The sequence below is a fragment of the Salmo salar genome, chromosome 25, assembly GCF_965601325.2.
Source record: "Salmo salar chromosome 25, fSalSal1, whole genome shotgun sequence".
Lineage (NCBI taxonomy): Eukaryota > Metazoa > Chordata > Actinopteri > Salmoniformes > Salmonidae > Salmo > Salmo salar.
Genome location: NC_138315.1, coordinates 20,662,254 through 20,675,692, shown reverse-complemented (window position 1 = coordinate 20,675,692; position 13,439 = coordinate 20,662,254). Strand labels below are relative to the sequence as shown.

The window sequence follows — 13,439 nt, the reverse complement described above, 5'->3', positions numbered from 1 at the left end:
ACCAAAAAATAACGATATCGGGAAAAGTCATTCACTCACCACTCCTTCAATTAAAAACCCTCCTAGCAGCTAGCTAGCTAATGTTAGACTGTGTTTTTTTGCTTGCTACGTAAATAGATACGCTAGCCTATTAGCCATGTTATGACTGACTTGTGGTCATTGCGCTTACTAGTTTGATTGTATTGACATTCCCAGCCTTAGTTACATTCGTCTGTTTCTGTCCAAAATATTAAGTAATTGAAACTGAAAAAGTGCATCCCGAATGGAGGCAGCAAACAATGCACTAGGCCATGTGATTTACAACCTGATAGTAAAAAAAATTTGGACTACCAACAAATGCATTGGTGGATTATATTAAATCATGCATTGAACTGCATTCCATCTATTCCGCCAGCAATGCCTTCGTGTGCACCATGGAACACTGAGTCAAATAAAACCTATTATAAAAACCTCATACAAAGTTGGTTTTGTAGCACAAATTGGGAATTTGATATTTTTGACTTGATATTATGATTGTCTGTTTTATATCCTCAAAAAAAAAGCACTGCATTATGTGGGTTTAATGCTGTAACACAGAATAAAACAATTACTAAAAGTCCCATGATGGTAGTGACTGCCTATTACTGCTCATCACTTAACCATCATTTATTTACATGACTTTTACACTTTAATAAAATACTTGTTTTATTTGATGACTTTATTTCATTCCCAGTCATCTCTATAGAGCTGCTGCCTATACTGTCTGACAAATCACTATTTTAGTAGTTCTTCAAAGTAAATAAGGCATACTTTTATGACTGCTGAATATCAACCTTCAAATCAATTAGATCATGTACTTTCAAGCTCAAAGCAACTGCTTTCTATCCCTCTCGATCAAGCGTTCTCTCGTCTCTTTCTGCTCCGCACAGACCAGAAAAATTTAAGCAGGCGCGCAATGGATCATGGTCATTATAGTTAATTACCAATTTTTTTGTACAAAACTGTAGAATATTGGCCTGTTGGAATTCCCAACTACTTCGCACAGTTCAGGCTTCATTCGACTTATCTCTACAGAAACTGCACATCGAGCTCACAGATAAAAATCTAACGAAATGGAATTCAAATAATTGAACGCACGTTGGTCAATTAGTAAAAAAAAAAAAAAAAGAATAATAACGTTTGTTAATAAGTTTAAAAAAAGTATCTCTCGGTACTAACGAGTGGTCACTGAATGGCTTGATGAGCAATTCAATTGAACACTTATGGGAGACTCTGGAGCAGCGCCTGAGACAACGTTTTCCACCACCATCAACAAAACACAAAATAATGGAATTTCTTGTGGAAGAAGGGTGTCGCATTCCACCAAAAGAGTTCCAGACACTTGTGGAATCTATGCCAGGGTGCATTAAAGCTGTTCTGGCTCGTGGTGGCCCAACGCCCTATTAGGACACTTTATGTTGGCGTTTCCTTTATTTTGTCAGTTACCAGTAAATCTATGGGGTGGTCTTACCGTGGATTTGTCGGTTGCCATGGGGATATCGTACATCTCATTGATGTGGTTGTCTAGGAGACTCTGCTGGGAGTGGTCCTGGATCATCTGGCTCAGGTTCTTCCTGGACTGTTTGGGAGGCAGTGCCGGGGGCTGACCATCTACTGTCTCTGGGGATCTGTAGAGAGAGACAATGTTAGCTAATTGTACCGTACCTTCTGTCTGTCAGTCAGTGAAGTCCATTATCCTTTTTCAAGATAAGACACGTTCCATTTCCTAAAATCCAACAGAACTCAGTAAGCCATTGAGCGAATCAGAGCTTCTGGTTTAGCCGAGACTCCAGTTGCCCCTGTGGCCATTAGCCAATAGCAAAGCAGAGCTGCTACAGTACATTCTCTAACAGGGAGACACAGTGGGTGGGTGTTATTCTGTGTACCCATAGTCATACATGCATACATACAGCTGAAGACGGAAGTTAACATACACTTAAGTTGGAGTCATTAAAGCTTGTTTTTCAACCACTCCACACATATCTTGTTAACAAACTATAGTTTTGGCAAGTCGGTTAGGATATCTAATTTGTGCATGACACAAATCATTTTTCCAACAATTGTTTACAGACATATTATTTCACTTAGAATTCACTGAATCACAATTCCAGTGGGCCAGAAGTTTACATACACTAAGTTGACTGTGCCTTTAAACAGCTTTGAAAATTCCAGAAAATGTCATGGCTTAAGAAGCTTCTGATAGGCTAATTGACGTCAATTGGAGATGTACCTGTGGATGTATTTCAAGGCCTACCTTCAAACGCACTGCCTCTTTGCTTGACATCATGGGAAAATCAAAAGAAATCAGCCAAGACCTCAGAAAAAAAAAAAAACTTGTAGACCTCCACAAGTCTGGTTCATCCTTGGGAGCAATTTCCAAACGCCTGAAGGAACCACGTTCATCTGTACAAACAATAGTACGCAAGTATAAACACCATGGGACCACGCAGCCATCATACCGCTCAGGAAGGAGACGTGTTCTGTCTCCTAGAGATGAACATACTTTGGTGCAAAAAGTGCAAATCAATCTCAGAACAGCAAAGGACCTTGTGAAGCTGCTGGAGGAAACAGGTACAAAAGTATCTATATCCACAGTAAAACGAGTCCTAAATTGACATAACCTGAAAGGCCGCTCAGCAAGGAAGAAGCCACTGCTCCAAAACCGCCATAAAAAGCCAGACTACAGTTTGCAATTGCACATGGGGACAAAGATGGTACATTTTGGAGAAATGTACTCTGGTCTGATGAAACAAAAATAGAACTGTTTGGCCATAATGACCATGTTATGTTTAGAGGAAAAAGGGGGAAGCTTGCAAGCCGACGAACACCATCCCAACCGTGAAGCATGGGGGTGGCAGCATCATGTTGTGGGGGTGCTTTGCTGCAGGAGGGACTGGTGCACTTCACAAAATAGATGGCATCATGAGGGAGGAAAATGATGTGGATATATTGAAGCAACATCTCAAGACATCAGTCAGGAAGTTTAAGCTTGGTCGCAAATGGGTCTTCCAAATGGACAATGACCCCAAGCATACTTCCAAAGTTGTGGCAAAATGGCTTAAGAACAACAAAGTCAAGGTATTGGAGTGGCCATCACAAAGCCCTGACCTCAATCCTATAGAAAATGTGTAGGCAGTAGAGGTCGACCGATTAATCGGAATGGCCGATTAATTAGGGCCGATTTCAAGTTTTCATACCAATCGGAAATCGGTATTTTTGGACGCCGATTTGGCCGATAATTTTTTATTATTATTAGTATTATTTTTAGACCTTTATTTAACTAGGCAAGTCAGTTAAGAACACATTTTCAATGACGGCCTAGGAACGGTGGGTTAACTGCCTTGTTCAGGGGCAGAACGACAGATTTTTACCTTGTCAGCTCAGGGATTCAATCTTGCAACCTTACGGTTAACTAGTCCACCTGCTTTACATTGCACTCCACAAGGTTACGCGAATGCAGTAAGAAGCTAAGGTAAGTTGCTAGCTAGCATTAAACTTATCTTATAAAAAACAATCAATCATAATCACTAGTTAACTACACATGGTTGATGATATTACTAGTTTATCTAGCCTGTCCTGCATTGCATATAATCGCTTAGGTACACGTTGCTCCAACCATAAACATCAATGCCTTTCTTAAAATCAATACACAAGTATATATTTTTAAACCTGCATATTTAGTTAATATTGCCTGCTAACATGAATTTCTTTTAACTAGGGAAAATGTGTCACTTCTCTTGCTAACAGAGTCAGGGTATATGCAGCAGTTTGGGCCACCTGGCTCGTTGCGAACTGTGAAGACTATTTCTTCCTAACAAAGACAGCCGACTTCGCCAAACGGGGATGATTTAACAAATGCGCATTTGCGAAAAAAGCACAATCGTTGCACGACTGTACCCAACCATAAACATCAATGCCTTTCTTAAAATCAATACACAGAAGTATATATTTTTAAACCTGCATATTTAGCTAAAAGAAATCCAGGTTAGCAGGCAATATTAACCAGGTGAAATTGTGTCATTTTGCATTCATTGCACGCAGTCAGGGTATATGCAACAGTTTGGGCCGCCTGGCTCGTTGCGAACTAATATGCCAGAATTTTACGTAATTATGCCATAACATTGAAGATTGTGCAATGTAACAGGAATAACGTTTTGTTTTCGAGATGATAGTTTCCGGATTCGACCATATTAATGACCTAAGGCTAGTATTTATGTTATAATTAAGTCTATGATTTGATAGAGCAGTCTGACTGAGCGGTGGTAGGCACCAGCAGGCTCGTAAGCATTCATTCAAAATAGCACTTTCGTGCATTTTGCCAGCAGCCCTTCGCAATGCATTGTGCTGTTTATGACTTCAAGCCTGTCAACTCCCGAGATTAGGCTGGTGTAACCCATGTGAAATGGCTAGCTAGTAAGCCGGGTGCGCGCTAATAGCGTTTCAAACGTCACTCGCTCTGAGACTTGGAGTAGTTGTTTCCCCTTCCTCTACGTGGGTAACGCTGCTTCGAGGGTGGCTGTTGTCGATGTGTTCCAGGTTCAAGCCCAGGTAGGAGCGCGGAGAGGGATGGAAGCTATACTGTTACACTGGCAATACTAAAGTGCCTATAAGAACATCCAATAGTCAAAGGTATATGAAATACAAATCGTAGAGAGAGAAATAGTCCTATAATTCCTATAATATCTACAACCTAAAACATCTTACCTGGGAATATTGAAGACATGTTAAAAGGAACCACCAGCTTTCATATGTTCTCATGTTCTGAGCAAGTAACTTAAACGTTAGCTTTTTTTACATGGCACATATTGCACTTTTACTTTCTTCTCCAACACTTTGTTTTTGCATTATTTAAACCAAATTGAACATGTTTCATTATTTATTTGAGGCTAAATAGATTTTATTGATGTATTATATTAAGTTAAAATAAGTGTTCATTCAGTATTGTTGTAATTGTCATTATTACAAATAAAAATGAAATTACAAAAATCTGCCGATTAATCGGTATCGGCCTTTGCGGGTCCTCCAATAAATTGGTATCGGTGTTGAAAAATCATAAATCGGTCGACCTCTAGTAGGCAGAACTGAAAAAGTGTGTGCAAGCAAGGAGGCCTACAAACATGACTCAGTTACACCAGCTCTGTAAGGAGGAATGGGCCAAAATTCACCCAACTTATTGTGGGAAGCTTGTGGAAGGCTACCCAAAATGTTTGACCCAAATTAAACAATTTAAAGGCAATGCTACCAAATACTAATTGAGTGCATGTAAACTTCTGACCCACTGGGAATGTGATTTATGTGCCGCTTCCACGTTGTGGTGTTTATTTCTGATAGTTTTCAAAACCTATGAAGATGTCCATTGAATGCAGATATGCAATTTGTTGACACCACAACACAGTACAGACTAGGATACACATTATCCCAAAAGCGACGCAATAGAAATGTCTTAAATCAGCTGCTCTGTTTTGCTTGTTTACAGCAGGTAACTTCAGAATTTCACCACAAACATTTAGAGAATAAAGGCTCCAACATGGCAGCCGTGCTAAAACCTGGCTGAACTCTATATACAGTATATGGCTCTTTGTGTACCTAACCCGCCTAGTCACAGTGGGGGTGTGTTATAGTGTACCTAACCATCCTAGTCATTCAACCACAGAATTCGCAGGAGGCCCAGGGTGAGTAGAGGCCAGTCACAGCACATTGTCTTTGTTTAGCGTCCTGTATGCCGGGCTGGTGTCACAACACAGGAGACACTGGCCTGGTCCGGAGGGGGACCCTGCAGGAAGGACAGACAGGCCTCTCCAACCTAAACAGACACTATGCTGACATCAGCCACAGGGCTGGGGGGAGGGAGAGACGGGCAGGACTACTGCTTACTGACCACACTAACACAACGTAACACACTTTATCAAATACTAGTTTAAGCTCGAGTATCTTGGTCTGAAATGTTGGTTAGCTTTACAAAAACAGATGGGTGTATTCCGCTAATTACATCAAGACAATAAGTTATAACATGCTACAATTGCGGTCCTTTTTCACAATGACTGTAAAGTCAGGGAAAGTTCAATATTCTCTTTATTCTTTAAAGGACAGTCTAGGGTCAGCCGCCTTTCAAGTGACAGTGTAGTGGGATGTTTTCCTGGTTTACAGATCAGGTTGTAGGGGGGGGGTATTACATGACCTGGTTGCTATGCTTTGGTTTCAACCGCCTGAAACCTTATCCTCACTGAGCTAAGGCTACGTGACAGGGAATATGGTTGTTTTTATGTTTATTTTTGAGAGAGCAGAAGAGAGAATCTATGTGCGTGTGTGTGTGTCACCGGATATAGCAATAAATGTGAGCAGGTGGTTATGTCATCTTCTGGGTCAGTGACAAAAGAGATGAGCAAATGGCTTGGCACGGAATGTGGGTGCGTGCAAGTGTGCCTGTGTGTGTGAAAGCAGAAATGAAATAAGAGCGAAATAGGGAGGGAAAGTATATATGGTGAGTGTAGGCATGTTTGTGTGCATATGCATACTTTAAATAGGGATTATGTAAGTGTCAGAACTATTCCCTTCATTTCCAGTACAGGTGCAGTATCTGTACTAATGCTGGTGACATAGTTATTGGTAAGATAACACAGCAGAACATATAAAAACCATTCCAGCTCTAAGATAAGACAGAAACATATGGAGACTCCGACAGACAGGCTATTAATCGTCCTCCACTCCTAGTGGCACTTAGCCAATCTAGCCTAATAATAAACAGTTACTGGAACTCTGAAAGGCATCTCGAAGAACATAACAGCCAAAAGAACTGGAGTACAGGGTTGGCTGAAGGTTGAGGTTGGGATGACGAGCAGAGGGACGACAGAGGGTGGGAGCGGGACAGGGTGAGGCCAGAGCTGGGTTTACAAGTTGAACATAGCCCCACTCATCAGCGCAATCCAACCCTAGTAGCCCAGTGGTTAGGCTACTCTCAGATGTCAGTGGACCAACACTGCAGTAGACTAGAGCCACGGGCATTTTGACCTATGAGGGTTATACGGCTCCCAGTCAGACAGGCCAAAGGCATTATTATTGTTACTAGTACGGTGTGGATCACCCCCCCCCCCCACCCCCATCCCAGCCCTGCCGAACCCCCTTCATGCCCCCAGAGCTGTAAACACTTCACTTTTTTACAGCCCGTGTTCAAAGTCTCTGTTTCCATTTAAGCCCATTAAATGACATTTGGGAAAGGGTGTGAACTGTAATTGTAAGCCACAGACCACAGGCTAACCGTTAAAAATCAGCTGTTTCAGCAGTCGGAGTAGACAGCATGGCACTGGAACTGTCAAGTCCTATTTAATGTGGCTCCCATAGATTTTTAGACAGCGGCTTTAGTGGGGACTTTAACAGTGGAATCTATGCACTGTCACCAACTTTCATCCTCATTAACAACTATAGTGGTGTTGTTTTGGGAGGGAGCTGGTGAGAGACCTTCCATTATAATGTTTGAGTCTTTTCTGAGCACAAACATATTGTTTCAGTGTAGGCCTAGTCTCTTGTACCGGGCTATAACTAGGGGCCAGAGTTGTTCCTGGTCAGATCATGCAGTCATGTCAACAGGGCTACTCATAACCACCACCTCTCTCATCTTCCTCACTACTGCAGTGTGTCCAGTATCCACAAGGGGTCAGACTTACAAGTGGAGTCCAGTCTGATGCAGTTGCCTTGAGTGGATGAGGCTGACTCGTGATTGGGGTGAGAGTGTGGTAGCAGACTTACGGGGTAGAGTCGGCCTGGGTAGAGGACGCGAATTTGTGATTGGAGAAGACAGGGAGGCTGGGCGAAGCGTGAATCACATGGTCCACCAGGTGCCCAACCGACGACGGCCGCATCCTTGTCCCTTCCTGTATGAACGAGTTCCGGCTGCACGCATACACACAAATCGGTGGTGAGGAGGATTGTGTGTGTGATCAAAGCAATTGAATGTACGCTATCCACAGTTGGAAAACTTATACTTTATTTGGATTCTATGATGTTTTGTCCAGCTCTCTGATACATTTGAATGTGTATAATTCCTTTCACTCATGCAATGAAATGTGTCAGTACCATTACCGAAGGTATTGGAACTGGAATTCCCTCACAATGTACAGTGCATTCGGGAAGTATTCAGTCACCTTGACTTTAGCTGCATTACGTGTTACGTTACAGCCTTATTCTAAAATTGATTAAATCCCCTCAATCTACACACAACACCCAATAATCACAAAGCAAAAACAGGTTTTTGCAAATGTATTCAAAATAAAAAATCACATTTACACAAGTATTCAGACCCTTTACTTAATACTTTGTTGAAGCACCTTTGGCAGATCCTCTCAAGCTCTGTCAGGTTGGATGTGAAGCCACTCCTACATTGTCTTGGCTGTGTGCTTAGGGTCGTTGTCCTGTTGGAAGGTGAACCTTCACCCCAGTCTGAGGTCCTGAGCACTCTGGAGCAGGTTTTCAAGGATCTTTCTATACTTTGCTCCGTTCATCTTTCCCTCGATCCTGACTAGTTTCCCAGTCCCTGCCACTGAAAAACATCCCCACAGCACGTGCAACCATGTTTCACCTTAAGGATGGTGCCAGGTTTCTTCCAGACGTGACGCTGAGCATTCATGCCAAAGAGTTCAATCTTGGTTTCATCAGACCAGAGAATCTTGTTTCTCATGGTCTGAGAAACGTTAGGTGCCTTTTGGCATACTCCAAGTGGGCTGTCATGTGCCTTTTACTGAGGAGTGGCTTCTGTCTGGCCACACTACCATAAAAGCCTGATTGGTGGAGTGCTGCAGAGACAGTTGTCCTTCTGGAAGGTTCCCCATCTCCACAGAGGAACTCTGGCCCTCTGTCAGAGTGACCATTGGGTTGGTCAACTCCCTGACAAAGGCCCTTCTCCTTCGATTGCTCAGATTGGCCAGGAGGCCAACTCTAGGAAGAGTCAAGGTGGTTCCAAACTTTCATTTAAGAATGATGGAGGCCACTGTGTTCTCGGGGACCTTCAATGCTGCAGAAACTTTTTTGCACCGTTCCTCAGATCTGTGCCTCAACACAATCCTGTCTCGGAGCTCTAAATCAAATGAAATTGTATTGGTCACATACACATATTATTGCGGGTGTAGCGAAATTCTCCAACGGCGCAGTAGTATCTATCAATTCACAACAACACACACAAATCTAAAAGTAAATGAATGGAATTAAGAAATATATCAAATATTGCCATTGACTAAAATACAGTAGAATCAAATACAGTATATACATATGAGGAGAGTAAAGCAGTATGTAAACATTAATATTATTTAATTGTTCCATTATTAAAGTGGCCAGTGATTCCAACTGTGTACAGTTGAAGTCTGAAGTTTACATACACCGAGGTTGGAGTCATTAAAACTCATTTTCAACCAATCCACAAACTTACTGTTAACAAACTATAGTTTTTGCAAGTCGGTTAGGACATCTACTTTGTGCATGACAAGTCATTTTTCCAACAATTGTTTACAGGCATATTATTTCACTTATAATTCACTGTATCACAATTCCAGTGGGTCAGAAGTGTACATACACCAAGTTGACTGTGCCTTTAAACAGCTTGGAAAATTCCAGAAAATGATGTCATGGCTTTCGAAGCTTCTGATAGGCTATTTGACATAATTTGAGTCAATTGGAGGTGTACCTGTATTTCAAGGCCCATCTTCAAACGCAGTGCCTCTTTGCGTGACATCATGGGAAAATCAAAAGAAATCAGCCAAGACCTCAGAAAAAAAAGGGGAGACCTCCACAAGTCTGGTTCATCCTTGGGAGCAATTTCGAAACGCCTGAAGGTACCACGTTCATCTGTACAAACAATAGTACGCAAGTATAAACACCATGGGACCACGCAGCCGTCATACCGCTCAGGAAGGAGACGCGTTCTGTCTCCTAGAGATGAATGTACTTTGGTGTGAAAAGTGCAAATCAATCCCAGAACAACAGCAAAGGACCTTGTGAAGATGCTGGAGGAAACAGGTACAAAAGTAACTATATCCACAGTAAAACGAGTCCTAAATTGACATAACCTGAAAGGCTGCTCAGCAAGGAAGAAGCCACTGCTCCAAAACCGCCATAAAAAAGCCAGACTACGTTTTGCAAATACACATGGGGACAAAGATGGTACATTTTGGAGAAATGTCCTCTGGTCTGATGAAACAAAATAGAACTGTTTGGCCATAATGACATCGTTATATTTGGAGGAAAAAGGGGGAAGCTTGCAAGCTGAAGAACACCATCCCAACCGTGAAGCACGGGGGTGGCAACATGTTGCGAAGGTGCTTTGCTGCAGGAGGGACTGGTGCACTTCACAAAATAGATGGCATCATGAGGGAAGAAAATGATGTGGCTATATTGAAGCAACATCTCAAGACATCAGTCAGGAAGTTAAAGCTTGGTCGCAAATGGGTCTTCCAAATGGACAATGACCCCAAGCATACTTCCAAAGTTGTGGCAAATGGCTTAAGGACAACAAAGTCAAGGTATTGGAGTGGCCATCACAAAGCCCTGACCTCAATCCTATGGAACATTTGTGGGCAGAACTGAAAAGCATGTGCGAGCAAGGAGGCCTACAAACCTGACTCAGTTACACCAGCTCTGTCAGGAGGAATGGGCCAAAATTCACCCAACTTATTGTGGGAAGCTTGTGGAAAAAGGAAAAAAAGCTGAAATCAATCTTTCTTTCCACTATTATCATGACATTTCACATTCTTAAAATAAAGTGGTGATCCTAACTGACCAAAGACAGGGAATTTTTACTAGGATTAAATATCAGGAATTGTGAAAAACTGAGTTTCAATGTATTTGGCTAAGCTTCCGACTTCAACGTATATAGGGCAGCAACCTAAAAGGTGTCGTGTTGTGTAACCGGGTGGAAGCCAGCTAGTGACGGCCTTGAGATAGCTGTTTTTCAGTTTCTCGGTACCTGCTTTGATGCACCTGTACTGACCTCGCCTTTTGGTTGATAGTGGCGTGAACAGGCCGTGGCTCGGGTGGTTGATGTCCTTGATCTTCTTGGCCTTCCTGTGACATTTGGTGCTGTAGGTGTCCTGGAGGGTAGGTAGATTGCCTCCGGTGATGCGTTGGACAGACCGCACCACCCTTGCGGTCTGTGCAGTTTCGGTACCAGGTGGTGATATAGCCCAACAGAATTATCTCAATTGGGCATCTGTAAAAGTTTGTGAGGGTTTTAGGTGACAAGCCAAATTTCTTCTGCATCCTGAGGTTGAAGAGGCGCTGTTGCACCTTCACCACACTGTCTGTGTGGGTGGACCATTTCAGATCGGCGTACACATTCCTGACGAATAACTTTAAGCTTTCCACCTGCTCCACTGCGGTCCCGTCGATGTGGATAGGGGCGTGCTCCTTCTGCTGTTTCCTGAAGTCCACAATCAGTAACTTTTCTTTGAGGTTGGTTGAGAGGTTATTTTTGTGGCACCACTCTCCCAGGGCACTCACCTCCTCTCTGTTGGCTGTCTCGTCATTGTTGGTAATCAGGTCTACTACTGTTGTGTCGTCTGTAAACTTCATGACTGAGTTGGAGGCGTGAGTGGCCACACAGTCATGTGTAAACAAGGAGTACAGGAGGGGGCTGAGCACGCACCCTTGTGTAGCCCCTCTGAGGATCAGCGAAGCGGAGGTGCTGTTTCCCACATTCACCACCTAGGGGGCGGCCCGTCAGAAAGTCCAGGACGCAGTTGCACAGGGCGGGGTTCAGATCCAGGGCCCCGAGCTTAACGATGAGCTTGGAGGGTACTATGGTGTTGAATGCTGAGCTATAGTCAATGAACAGCATTCTTACATAGGCATTCCTCCTGTCCAGATGGGATAGGGCAGTCTGCAGGCGATTGCATCGTCTGTGGATCTATTGGGGTGTCAGGTAGAGGTAATAGGATCCTTAACTAGCCCCTCAAAGCACTTCATGATGACAGAAGTGAGTGCTATGGGGTGATAGTCATTTAGTTCCATTACCTTTGCTTCATGGGAATAATAGTGGAAATCTTCCAACGTCCCCACAGTGACCGTACATACATTTCCCAACCAGAAGCCATGTATTATAGGCAACATCCGCACCGAGCTAAAGGCTAGCGCTGCTTTCAAGGAGCGGGATCCTAATTCAGAAGCTCATAAGAAATCCTGCTATGCCCTCAGACGAACCATCAAACAGGCAAAGTGTCAATACAGGACTAAGATTGAATCCTACTAGACCAGCTCTGATGTTCGTCGGATGTGGCAGGGCTTGAAAAATATCACAGACGACAAAGGGAAACGCAGCCACGAGCTGCCCAGTGACGTGAGCCTAACAGATGAGCTAAATGCCTTTTATGCTCACTTCGAAGCAAGCAACACTGAAGCATGCCTGAGAGCACCAGCTGTTCCGGACAACTGTGATCACGCTCTCTGTAGCTGATGTGAGCAAGACCTTTAAACAGGTCAACATTCACAAAGCACCATCAACACCACTGAGCTGCTGGTCTACAGACAAATCCTTTGACCTCAAGGCTTGGTTTTTGCTCTGACATGCACTGTCAAGTGTAGGACCTTAGATAGACAGGTGTGTTCCTTTCCAAATCAATCAATTGAATTGACCACAGGTGGACTTTAATCAAGTTGTAGAAACATCAAGGATGATCAATGGATACAGGATGCACCGGAGCTCAATTTCGAGTCTTATAGCAAAGGGTCGGACTACTTATGTAAATAAGGTAATACATTTGCAAATATTTCTAAAAACCTGTTTTTGCTTTGTCATTATGGGGAAGTGTGTGTAGATTGCTGAGGAAAACAATTAATTTAAACAATTTTAGAATAAGGCTGTAACGCAACAAAATTAGGTAAAGGGGAAGGGGTCTGAATACTTTCCAAATGCACCGTCTGTCTCGCCCTCTCGAAGGTCATGATATGTGGGCATTATATTAGGACATGCAATTATATTAGGACATGTCAGGAACTTACTGGTTAGGGGTTCCGGGTGGGGAGCGTGTGGGCAGGCTCTGGGTCGCCAGCCTCTCGTCTGATAGGCTGTTCCGGCTCACAGCCTCCCAGTCTGTCCCACCCATCAACTTCCTGGCCAGGGGCTTACTGGGAGACCTACTCAGAAAGGAAACACAATCAATCACATGACCGAGCCAAGGAGAAAGTGATACTGCTGACCAATGGGATGGAGGACTGTGTGATAAGGGAGATGGAAAAAAAGGCACCCTATATAGTGCACTACCTTTAACCAGGGCACACAGAGTGCACTAAATAGGGAATAGGGTGCCATATTTGACACAGCCAGAGTTATGAAAAAATCCAGTCTTAAGCCCAGATGTTGATGCTGACTGAGGCCCAAGCTCAGAGATAAAGATATAAGCTGTGAGACTAGGATGTTATGTTTGGCCCATCAACACTAATTC

At 43.2% G+C, this 13,439-nt stretch overlaps 1 protein-coding gene across 3 annotated transcripts in view; it reads right to left on the bottom strand.

Moving 5' to 3' along the window:
- LOC106586301 (tyrosine-protein phosphatase non-receptor type 4) overlaps nucleotides 1-13,439 on the bottom strand; it is a 95,695-nt gene that overhangs the window by 26,479 nt on the left and 55,777 nt on the right. For 2 of the 3 annotated variants that reach the window (XM_014173445.3, XM_014173447.3), the window contains exons 14-16: nucleotides 12,997-13,131; nucleotides 7,762-7,905; nucleotides 1,490-1,646 (exon numbers count right to left, since the gene is read on the bottom strand). In XM_014173445.3, the coding sequence (XP_014028920.3) occupies nucleotides 1,490-1,646; nucleotides 7,762-7,905; nucleotides 12,997-13,131 (436 nt within the window). The remainder of the gene's footprint in view (nucleotides 1-1,489; nucleotides 1,647-7,761; nucleotides 7,906-12,996; nucleotides 13,132-13,439) is intronic. The other variant, XM_045707341.2, reaches the window with a different exon arrangement.